The sequence below is a fragment of the Budorcas taxicolor genome, chromosome 3 (assembly GCF_023091745.1).
Source record: "Budorcas taxicolor isolate Tak-1 chromosome 3, Takin1.1, whole genome shotgun sequence".
Lineage (NCBI taxonomy): Eukaryota > Metazoa > Chordata > Mammalia > Artiodactyla > Bovidae > Budorcas > Budorcas taxicolor.
The window spans coordinates 112072432-112084849 of NC_068912.1; the positions used below are offsets into that span (position 1 = coordinate 112072432).

Consider the following 12418-nt stretch of genomic DNA (forward strand, 5'->3'; position numbering starts at 1 on the left):
ACAGAGGAACCTGGCGGGCTACAGTCCATGGGGTCACAATGAGTTGGACACAACTGAAGCGACTGAGCACGCACTCACACATTACATGCAAATGACCTCAAACACTACCAGGCATGGTACATACAGGTACATAAATCACAGTTTTATATTATTATTTTACTGCATGTGACGCACTGTGAGATTTTTAAGGGCACTAGGCTGAATAATGGAGAAGGCAATGGCACCCCACTCCAGTACTCTTGCCTGGAAAATCCCATGGATGGAGGAGCCTGGTGGGCTGCAGTCCATGAGGTCGCTGAGGGTCGGACACGACTGAGCGACTTCACTTTCACTTTTCACTTTCCTGCATTGGAGAAGGAAATGGCAACCCACTCCAGTGTTCTTGCCTGGAGAATCCCAGGGACAGGGGAACCTGGTGGGCTGCCGTCTATGGGGTCGCACAGAGTCGGACATGACTGAAGCGACTCAGTAGCAGGCTGAATAAGGCAAGGCCCCCGCTCTCCTGCACAAGTTGAGACAAACACTAGATGTGATATGAACGAGATGAGGATGTGATATGGGAGCACCGAGTAGGGTGAAAGGGTCCAAGAGGGCTTCCTGGAGGAAGGGACACTTGAGCTGAGTCTTGTCTGACAAGCGGAAATTTACCAAACCTCGAAGGTAGGAAGGAGGAGTTCAGCCTGGAGCAGCATGTGCGAAGGTCCTGAGGAGAGTGTGAGAGTGTTTCTGGAGGAGGTGTTGTAGCGCAGGACCTTGGGGTGGGGGCACTAAGTATCTATTTCCTTTGTAAAGAATTACCCCAAAGCTTACCGCCTGAAGCCGTGTTTCTTATCTCCCCTTGTCTGTGTGGTAGGAGCCTGGGTGTGGTTCAGCCAGACTCTCACAGCAGTGCCATCAAGGAGCCTTCCCAGGTGCTGATCATCTCAAAGCTCTGCTGGGGAAAAGGTTTGCTCCAAGCTTATTATCGGGGTGGTTTGAAGGACTTTGATGTCCTCAGTGCTGTTGACCAGAGAGTGCCTCAGTTCCTTTCCATAGAGCAGCTTTCAACACAGCTTTTGCCTTCATCAGAGGGAGTCCAAGACAGAGAAAGACAGAAATCATGGTCATTTATAACCTAATCTCAGAATCAGCTGCTCAACACTTTTGCTGTATTCTACTTAATGAGAAGCACTGAGCTCCTCCTTTGGACAGAACTGGTGTGTACCTGTACCTCTCATTGACCAGCCCCGTCTTCTCTGAAATCTACATAGACATAAGGGGAGAGGGTTATACAAGGGTGTGAAAGCCAGGAGACAAAAATCGTTTAGTCACTTCTAAAGAACTGGACATGGAACAACAGACTAGTTCCAAATAGGAAAAGGAGTACGTCAAGGCTGTATATTGTCACCCTGCTTATTTAACTTATATGCAGAGTACATGAGAAACGCTGGGCTGGAAGAAGCACAAGCTGGAATCAAGATTGCCAGGAGAAATATCAATAACCTCAGATACGCAGATGATACCACCCTTATGGCAGAAAGTGAAGAGGAATTAGAAAGCCTCTTGATGAAAGTGAAAGAGGAGAGTGAAAAAGTTGGCTTAAAGCTGAACCTTCAGAAAATGAAGATCATGGCATCTGGTCCCATCACTTCATGGGAAATGCATGGGGGAACGGTGGAAACACTGTCAGATTTTATCTTTTTGGGCTCCAAAATCACTGCAGATAGTGATTGCAGCCATGAAATTAAAAGACACTTACTCCTTGGAAGGAAAGTTATGATCAACCTAGATAGCATATTCAAAAGCAGAGACATTACTTTGCCAACAAAGGTCCATCTAGTTAAGTCTATTGATTTTCCAGTAGCCATGTATGGATGTGAGAGTTGGACTGTGAAGAAAGCTGAGCGCCGAAGAATTGATGCTTTTGAACTGTGGTATTGGAGAAGACTCTTGAGAGTCCCTTGGACTGCAAAGAGATCCAACCAGTCCATTCTGAAGGAGATCAGCCCTGGGATTTCTTTGGAAGGAATGATGCTGAAGCTGAAACTCCAGTAATTTGGCCACCTCCTGTGAAGAGTTGACTCATTGGAAAAGACTCTGATGCTGGGAGGGATTGCGGGCAGGAGGAGAAGGGGACGACAGAGGATGAGATGGCTAGATGGCGTCACAGACGCAATGAACATGAATTTGAGTGAACTCCAGGAGTTGGTGATGGACAGGGAGGCCTGGTGTGCTGCAGTTCATGGGGTCACAAAGAGTTGGACACGACTGAGCGACTGAACTGAACTGAAAGCTGCCTACCGCAAGCTGCCCCCATCCTGCAATGATTTCATGGCCTTTCCACATGCAACATACTGTTAATCCTTCTCAAGGCCCCCCAAAAGCCTCATCCCATGAAAGCATTGGCTCAATGTCCAGAATCGCACCATCTAAATCAAGTTCAGGTATGGATGGACGTGGTGTAGTTCCTTAAGTACAGGTCCTAGAATATTGTTACTCTAGAGCTATAGCTTTGCAAAACCAGATGGACAAGTTCTCTGTCCCCACACACGGGACACGCAGTGGTGGAACAAGCACAGGGCCATGGGTTTCGACATTCTTACTCACAAGAGGGGAAAGTGAGGCAGAGAAAAGCCCCTGGCTCATAACAATTCTGAAATCCACCAATGAACATATTGGAAGTTTCTTGATTAGTTTCAAAATCTGAGAGTATTCAGCTCTACCTTTGGTTTCTCCCTCTGAGTCGTCCTTCTGTTTTCTTCATGAAAGGAAATGTATGTTTGAAGCTTACTTTTCTTCAGCTGGCTTCCTGCTGAGAATTTGGGGAGCCCAATGACCTCTTTTTATTTTGCGCCCTCTCTGTCCTTTCTGTTCCAATCTGACAGTGATACTTCTGATAACAGTGTTCTCCAAAATTTCGTGGGTCTTCTGTAAATTTCATTGAGATTCACTCTATTACAACAAAAACCACAACTGCAAATTTCTTTGAACTGAAATCCTCTACCTTGGGTGTCCATTTGATGGCCAAGGGACAACGCTAATACGCTCCCCAGAGGCCCTACTGTTTGATCTTGAGAATCTGTAAAGCCCACCCTGATCTCTTTAAAGGGCCTTGGTGAGGCTGAATAATACTACAATCCTTTGATCTTCTGAGATCTTAGCCACAGGTTGCACAGTCACACCCTTGGCTTTATCTCCAGACCACCTTTTCTTGACAGTGCTCAAAGCCATCTCTTAATTTTAGCATCCTTTGCTGTCTTGGGAGGCTGAGAGCTTTCCAAACTATCAAATCTGGCTCCTTCCCCACCACCTTCCCTCGTTTTATCTCTCTTCTCACATTGCTGTTGTTCAGTTGCTCAGTTGCTCAGTCATGTTTGAGTCCTTGCAGCCCCATGGACCGCAGCACGCCAGGCTTCTCTGTCCTTCACCGTCTCCTGGAGTTAGCTCAAACGCACGTCCGTTGATTTGGTGACTCCATCCAACCATCTCATCTTCTATCACCCCTTCTCCTCTTGCCCTCAATCTTTCCCAGCATCAGGGTCTTTTTCAATGAGTCGGCTCTTCACATCGGGTGGCCGAAGTATTAGATCTTCAGCATCAGTCCTTCCAATGAGTGTTCAGGGTTGATTCCCTTTAGGATTGACTGATTTGATCTCCTTTCTTGTCCAAGCATCTTCTCCAGAACCACAGTTTGAAAATTAGTTCTTTAGTGCTCAGCTTTCTTTATGGTCCAACTCTCACATCCCTACACAACTACTGGAAAAGCCATAACTTTGACTAGACAGACCTTTGTTGGCAAAGTGATGTCTCTGCTTTTTGATATGCTGTCTAGGTTGGTCATAGCTTTTCTTCCAAGGAACAAAGATTTTTTAATTTCATGACTGCGGTAACTATCCACAGTGATTTTGGAGCCCAAGAAAATAAAATCTGCCACTGTTTCCATAAGCAGCAAGAAGAAACCAGCTAGTACCTTCACCCCTTTGCTTAGCTATCTCTTTAGCCAGATCACAAAGTTGATGAGGCCCATGCCCTTCCATATCCCTGCACATGACATTGTTGCCAAGGTTTCCTTCACTGCATAACAAGGGTCCCCTTTCTCCAGCTTCCAGTAAGATGTTCCTCACTTCCTTTGACCCTTTCCCAGCAGCATCCTCAAAGTTCTGGTTTCTCTAATAAGCTCCTCAGAATACTCCCAGCCTCTGCCCACCATCTGGTTCCAAAGCCATCTTACATTCTGAGATATTTTTCATGACACTGCTTCTCTCTTGATACTAAAATCTGTGTTCATTATCTATTTCAGTTTGTAATAATTTACTCCAAACCTTAGTGCCATAAAACAACATGCATTATCTCAGTTTCTATGGGTCAGGACCCTGGTACAGCTTAGCTGGGCCAATCATAAAGTTGCAATAAAGGTATCCATGGCAGCTGGGGAGTGATCCACTTCCAAGCTTACTCAGTTACTGGCAGGATTCAGGTCCTTGTAGGTTGTTTGACTGAGGGCCTCAGTTCCTTGCTGGGCGCTGGCCAGAAGCCTCCCTGAATTCCTTGCCATGTGGACCTCTCTACACGGTGGCTTTCAACATGTCAGTTGCTTCAAGTAAGCGAGAAAGAGAGAGAGAGGAGAGACCAGGAGAGTCTTTTATAGTCTAGTCCCTTCTGAAGAAGTGACATCCTATCACTTTTTCCCTGTTCTGTTCATTAGAAGGGACTCACTCAGTCCAGCCCACACTCAAAGGGAGGAATCACACAAGGGTGTGAATGCGAGGAGGCAGGGCTCACCGGGAACCACTTCAGGAGCTGAATGTGGGCGAAAGTGCACTACCAAGGCGGCAGTGGCTGGATTATGCCACGTCAGCCTCCCTTCGGGACGCCCAGCCGCCGAAACCCCGCCGCCGTCCAGCCACTGTTCAGCCAGTGGGGCAGTGCAGGAACTGGAGAGGGCAGCAGAGGAGCGGGGCTGGTACAAAGCAACCCTTATAAGCAGATGGCCGCCTGAGAGCGCTTACTGCATCGCTGCCGATCCACCCGAGGCCAAGGCCAGTTTGCAGGATCACATGACCCCCTTCTGGCCTTTAGCCAAGCTCTTTCTCTTGCCTGAGCTGCTCTTTTGTGTTTTGTTCTCTCCTTCTTTAAACCATTCATTAGAGACCAGGGCAGGCAACCCCATCCACTGGGCACTTGTCACATACCAGGCTTCATTTACAGTGATGTCCCAGACATTTCATTTATTCTCCAGGTATCGTTTGTGGGTTTGTGACTAGAGGTGCAGGTGTTGTTTGTGGGTTTGTGATTGTTTTGGGGTTGTGACTAGAGGTGCAGGTATGGTCTGTGGGTTTGTGATTGTGGGTTTGTGACTAGAGGTGCAGGTGTTGTTTGTGGGTTTCTGATTGTTTTTGGGTTGTGACTAGAGGTACAGGTGTGGTCTGTGGGTTTGTGATTGTGGGTTTGCGACTAGAGATGCAGGTGTTGTTTGTGGGTTTCTGATTGTTTGTGGGTTTGTGACTAGAGGTGCAGGTGTTGTTTGTGGGTTTGTGACTAGAGATGCAGGACAGGACAGAAGGGTGCCAGTGCTTTGTGACTTCACTCTGTGACCTCACCCTGGCCACAGACTTGATCCTCAGTCCCATAGGCCCAGAAACTGGACCTTTGGGTCCCCTAGCAGCTGATGCTTTAGTGAAGACTGAAGTTAATGCTAAGATCCCAATACTTCTGTGTGGCCCAGGTGCTAATCTATCATTGTTTGCAACTGGGATCAACTTCTCTGTTGTGGTTTGAGGGAAGCCCAATCTATATGTATGTATGTGTGTATGTGTGTGCACGCACGTGTATGCATGCTAAGTCACTTTAGTCATGTCTGACTCTTTGCGACCCTATGGACTGTAGCCTGCCAGGCTCCTGTGCCCATGGAATTCTCTAGAAAAGCATACTGGAATGGATTGCCATGTCCTCCTCCAGGGGATCTTCCCAACCCAGGGATCAAATTCCTGTCTCCTCCAGCTTCTGCATGGCAGGTGGATTCTTTACTGCTGCACCACCAGATAAGCCCATACATTTGTGTACACATCGACACCCATACATATTCTTTTGCCAAGTTCAGAATCAGTTGGCAGATGAAGAAGACAGACTGATGAGGATTAGCCTCTCACCTTTGTTACTGATGAACCCATTGGAGAGGAGACCTGAGTAAACTTTGCAGCCAGGGTTGAAGGGGTGGGACAGGGAGGTGGGGGAGAAGAGAAGAGAGCAAGTCAGCCCTTCCTCTAAGACTCACTTGGCAGATCAGTAATGCCTCCTCATCAGCATAAATGCCAAGGCTGCATGAGAGAAAAGAACTCCATGATCCTGGGACCAGCAGCATCCTATTACCAGGGAACTTACAGAAATGCACATGTTAGGCCCCACTCCCAGAAAAATGGACTCAAACTTTAGGGGTGGGACCCAGCATTCTGTGTCTGAATGAGGTCTGGAGTGATTCTGATGAAGGCTCAAAGCTGAGAACCACTGGTCTAGTCGGAGCTGCACCACCTGAAAATCTGAGCCCTAGGAAGCAGTGTTCCCCTAGAATGTTTTGCCATCCTCGTCTGCCCTTCCTCCCATCTCTGAGAAAATGAATCATAGGAGAGAAGTTTCATAGCTTCCACATTTGGTTTTTAGCTGAGAACTCTCCCAGGAGGAGCAGGTGGAGGCTCCTGAAGGGAACGGCTACCCACTCCAGTGTTCTGGCCTGGAGAATTCCACGGACTGTAGAGTCCATGGGGTTGCAAAGAGCTGGACATGACTGAGTGACTTTCACTTCATGAAAGGGAGGGGTGCCATGCATTTGGCATGTGCTGGCCTTGCCTCCTTCTCTTGCAGACCTTGGAGGGACCAGCATCCCCTCAGTGGGACTTGGTAAGCTCCAGAATGACTTAGCCAGAAGTGGAATGGAAGCAGGAAAGCCTCCTTGACTCCTCTTTGCACTGAGGTTTCACCATAGACTCCTTGCCAAGGCCTGTCCCTCTCCAACCGCATCTGCCCACTCACTCACCCCTCTAGTCATTCTAGCCTAGTCCAATATGCCAAGCCCATTCCTGCCTTAGGATCTTTGCACTTGCTGTCCTTCTACTTGAATAGCTCTTCCCTAAGACCCTGGCAAGCCTGGCTCCTTCTTGTCCTTTATTTTTTAAATTTTTAATTAGAAGATAATTGCTTTGCATTGTTTTATTGGTTCCTGCTGGGCAGCAACACGAATCGGCCGTAAGTGTGTGTGTGTGTGTGTAGATATATATATATCTCCTCTCTCAAACACAGATGTCATCTTCTCTGAACACCCATTTAAAGTGGCCGCAACCCCACTTGTCATGATTTATCTCATTACCCTAGGTTATTTTCTTCAGAGCATTTGACACTCTCAAAAAAAATGGCCTGGTGTGTTTATTTGTTGACTTGTTTACATATTTATGAGAGATCAGGGATGCTGCTGCCTCTAGCACTAAGACAGCTCCTGGTATGTCGCTGGCAGAAGATTTATGTGAATATTTGCTGAATAAATGAACGAAAATGCTCTGGGAGAGAAGGTTCAGAGTGGAGTGATTCAGGCATCTAGACAGCCATGGGCCCAAAGATTTGGTCTCCTTCTTCCTGAGGGCAGAGGGCAGGGGCACACGAGTCCAGCCTTGAGGGTCTGAGGGGAATGCGAGCACCACACCAGGCTTTCCGCCTGCTTTTCCTCTCCCCCATAATCTTAGGCCCAGGCTCCCCCTACTTCTCCCCCTCTACCCTCCCTCGCTACACTGTCATTCCATTCCAGTCATTAGAAGCCAGCAGATTCACACCCTCCTGCCGGCTTTTTCATAAAGGAATGTTAATAGAGTTAGTTTTCAGCAGGAGTACCGCAAGCCGTTGTCAAAACTCTGACTTGGCCACCCTCATTCGCATAATTAATCACACAGGAAAGCAGAACAGGGTGGCATGAGGGCTGGGGCCCAGCTCTGCGGGGGCCTTCTTCCCAGAGAAGACGTGGTGGGCCTCACAGCCACTGCCCACCAAGAGTCCACAAACCAGGCTGGAAACGAGACAGCCTAACTGGAACCATGGCAGAGTGGTACAGGTCAGGGTCTAATTAGCCCTGGGGGGGCCCCTCCTCCCCGTTCAAGAGTTTGGGAACAAAGGAAAAGAAATTAAACAAATAAGGTGGAGGCTGGAAGGAGAAAGAAGGTTAAAGATGGCTCCTTTTAGAATGCAAGGAGGCTGTCATTTAATGAGTACTGTGTTAGTTATCTGCTGCTGTATAGCCAGTTACCGCAAACTTGTTGCCTTAAAACATCCCGCATTCATTATGCCATCATTTCTGTGGGTCAGAATCTCCTAATAGCTTAGCTGGGTCCACTGCTTGACATCTCACAAGGCCAAGCAAGTTCTCGAGGTGTCAGCCAGGGCTGAGTTCTCCTCTGGAGGCTCACCTGGGGAAGGATACACTTACTCTGTTCATGAGGTTGCTGCATTAGTTTCTTGACTCTTGATTTTTTTGCTGGCTGCTGGTCTGTGGCACCTTCGGTTCCTAGAGATTCCCCACAGCCTGTTGCCGCACGGGCTTTCCCAGCTTGGCCACTTACTCCATCAAGCCAGCAAAGAAGATCTTTAGAGCAAATCAACCCGCAGGATAGAATTTTACATACCATGGCATAATCTCAGAAGTCACATCCCATGTCCTCTGCCCTGGCTCTGTTGGTTAAAGGCAAGTCGCAGGTTCTGCCCACATTTCATGGGAAGGGGTCACACCAGGGTATGAACCCCAGGAGAGGGGAATCATGGAATAGCCACCACTCTAGAGGATCTGCCACAGAACCTATTGTGTGCTCAGGACCATGCCAAATGCTTTTACATGCATTACATCATTTAATCGCTAAAACCACCTGCAAGGCAGGCATCATCCCCTTTGCGCAGATGAGAAATCTGAGACAGAAGAGGGAGAACTTACTGGCCCAAGTTCCTGCCAGTGATCAAAACCACTTGTGTCAGGACACTAAAGCTAGAGGCTAGAGAGTCAGCATCTTTACAATGAGGAGCAAGGGCCCAAGGGAAGGAGGGGAAGAGGCGAGCAAGAAGGTTCTTGCTATGAGGCTTAAGACCAGGAGAAACAATGGCTGTGGCTTTCAAGTTGAGAAAGAAGAAAACTGACAGTCTCAACTTTGCCAGTGAAGCAGAAAATGAGGGTGTCTCCTGAGAGACTGGAGGTTGGGCTGGAGGGGGAGCAGAGCCAAGTTGGAACAGCAGCTTAGGGAATGGGAAGGGGGGATGGGAAAATTTGCCAGCCCGAGTACAAGTTTGCTGAGGAGGAGAAAGCTGCTTCCTCTGGGCAGACTTCAGCACTTGCCTTGGTAGTGGTCCTCAGTCCCGCCGCCCTTAGCTCTTCGTGCAGTCTCTTGCAGGCCTGGGGTTTATGCCTGTGTCCAGCCCTCCCGTGAAGGCAGGAACTCAACAGTAGACTGCATTGGGCCACCTGGTCCCCAGCACAGGGTCTGGCCCAGGGGAGCCCTTCATAAATAATTCAGCCTGATTCCAGACCCTGAATTTCTAAGTCACTCCACCATGTTACTTCTTACCCTCTAAAGGGTGAGAAATGACCCAGTTTGAAAAGACTATTCCAAAATATGTATTTTTACTTTTGTTCCATGAGTAAAAGTTTAAACAACAGCAGGTTACAAAGATACAAATCCCTCATGGAATAGGGGTTAGAGGTGGAATTAGGGAAGTCTGTTGCGTGCATGACCTGGCGACAAAAGCAGCAGTTTTGCGGTCTCTCTGCTATCAGAAGTCAAGGACCATTTCTAAACAACCCATATCAACTTAGATTGGCAGGAAACGTTGCCCACAGTGTATTGCCGCCTGGAAAATACAGTTACACACAGTGCAATCCCATTTGTATTCAAGGACCAGTCTTGACTCATTTTAACTGGCAGAAAACCTAACTCATACCATCTTAGATAAAAACTAAAACATGTGGGCTTATCTTCACTCAAAGAGAAGCCAAAGGGACTAACATTTTGGCCTAAGAATGAGGCAAATGACTGCCTACAGCCCCCAGGACAGCATCCTCCCCTAGGACTCCTTATACAAGTCCTGAGATCCACTCTGATTGGACCAACTTGGATCACGTGCCCACCAGTGAGCCAATCACTGTGTCCAGTCCTGATCAGGATGGAGGTGGTGTGCTGTGAGCAGGAGGAGAAGAAAAGGGTTCTGAGTGATCATAAAGGCAACAAGTGTCCACCCTGTGGGTTATGCTTGCGTCCACAGAAGATTCACCTGGTAGATGCCCACGAAAATGTCGAGAAAAGGGTTTTCTTCAGCTCATAGTACTCAGGCAGAGTCAGATAAGCTATTTTTGTAAAATCAACCTCAAGCTTCAACCTAGTGAATAGAATGGGGACCACCCCTGAGGTCTCATCCTGGCCCGCAAATAGTATCTAAGACTTGCTGGAGGACCAGATCTGGAATCCCTGAAGACACTGACTCCCCTAAGGCCCACCTAAACTCCAGTTTCCCACCCTTTGGCCTCATTCTTAGGCCAAAATGTTAGTCCCTTTGGCTTCTCTTTGAGTGAAGATAAGCCCACATGTTTTAGTTTTTATCTAAGATGGCCTGAATTGGAAACCTGGCCTGGACATCAGGCCCTTTGCCCTCCTGGTGAGGAGGGCAGTAGGTCTGGAGATTGGGCACTGCACTCTGTGAGCAAGGTCCTCCACCCCGGAGAACCGCTTGGGACCCAGATGCTCCTACCCCTACGACTCCTAGCTTCTGTACACCTGGAGACCCCCACACCCCACCCCACCTGCACAAGGTAAGCACAGCAAACACTGGCCACACACCTCTTCAGACACTGTAGCTGCTTCTCCCACAGCCAGCCCCTCCCAGGGTCAGTTCCCAAACCCCAATCTCGACTGCACCTTGCCACTCATTCATTTCCCAAAGTGGCAGCCGTGGCCACTCTAACACCGAACACAAGACCAGAGACAGGCATACCACGGAATGGCCCTTTATTTCTAGTTGGATCCGTCGGTTGTGTCTGACTCAGCTTGCTCGAGCCCTCTGCACTGGTTCGTAGCCGACTCTTGCAAGCGCGTCTTCCGGGGCTTGAATTGATTACGGTAGACGCTGAGTTGCTCTCGGTACTTAGCTCTCAGGAGAGCTGCCCTTTGTTCGTAGGGCTGCTTGTCTACATCTGTCTTTGCAGACCACATCTTCCCCGAGGCCTTGGCCACCTGTACCACTGACCAGCTTGGGTTCTCACTCTTGAGCTGGGCGTAATGGTCTTGGCAGAAGAGTAGGAAGGACGATGGAGGCCGTCTGGGTGCGTGGGGGTCCCGCTTTCTCCTTTTCTTCCTCCTGCCTAGGTAATTCATCATCTCTTCTTGGTATCGGGCTTTGTCGAGCTTGGCCAGGGCTTCATATTTGGCCTTTTCATGCTTTGAGATGGATCTCCATTTTTCTGAACACTTTCTAGAAAACTCTTTAAAGCCAAGGTAGGTATTGGGCTGCTGTTCCTTGAACTTGTTTCTGTAATTCAGCAAAAAGTGGATGTAAGAAGAGACATTTGCCTTAGGCTTTAGGTGATCTCTTTTTCCCATGTTCATAAATTCATTTTCTTTTCTGGACGCAGTAATTTGAACAGCAGAGACCTTTGTCCCCCACACTCCAGAAGTACTTAGTAGCTGCTCTGCTGGCGGTGAAATTTTCTGTCTGTCTGAGCTGTGGGCAGGGGTCAGCCTTTTCAGTGGTGGTGGCATTGTTGGGTCAGAGGGGACTGTGACGTCACTCACAGGCCAGCCACTCCAGGCCAGTGCTGGTGGCATTTGCATACAGGTGCTCTTATTGGTTGGCTACTTGGAGGTCACATTTGCTTCCCGTGGAAGATGATGGGTTATCCAGGGAAGGCTCTAGAGCAACCGTGTCCCCTGCAGTCTTTCTCCCTGGCTTCCTGGGGGCAGCGTGCTGGGCTCAGGTGGGGAGCTCTCCATCCTTTGGATGCAGTAACGAACCACAGGGTCTGCCTTCCTCGCCATACAGTTGTCAAGATGCCTCCTCAACCTTTCCAAAGACAGCCTGGAAATAATGAACATGAGGAGATGGATGGCTCCAGAGCTGTCATGATAAAACGTGAAGTTTTTCCGTTTGCCTTGAACAGGGGCAGCTCCTACCATACAAAGAGTTTAGTAGTAACTCTAAAAATAATCAGGTATGACAGCTGTGCCTCAGTTCCTGTCAGGACAAAGTTACCTAAAATAAAACCCAAGCACTTGGCCTCTAAGTCTGAACTCTTCCTTTCTCTGAAATGAATTGGGTGGGGATGGGGTTGGGGATTGGGGAAGAAGGGAGGAGAGCCTTAAGGTTTTACGATTATTACACCAGAGCCCATGAAAATGAGATAGAAAATCCGTGGCCTAACAGGAGGCTC

At 48.4% G+C, this 12418-nt stretch overlaps 2 protein-coding genes across 2 annotated transcripts in view; one reads left to right on the forward strand and one right to left on the reverse strand.

Annotated features, from left to right (window-relative positions):
* Positions 1-12418, forward strand: part of CSMD2 (CUB and Sushi multiple domains 2) — a 678376-nt gene that overhangs the window by 308960 nt on the left and 356998 nt on the right. The window lies entirely within an intron of this gene.
* HMGB4 (high mobility group box 4) lies at positions 11007-11597 on the reverse strand. The gene has a single exon (XM_052636876.1). It carries the CDS (start codon positions 11595-11597, stop codon positions 11007-11009), a length of 591 nt encoding a protein of 196 aa, XP_052492836.1.

Excerpts from the sequence above, each read along its gene's own strand:
- HMGB4 (XM_052636876.1), bottom strand. The coding sequence starts at position 11,597 with ATGAACATGGGAAAAAGAGATCACCTAAAGCCTAAGGCAAATGTCTCT.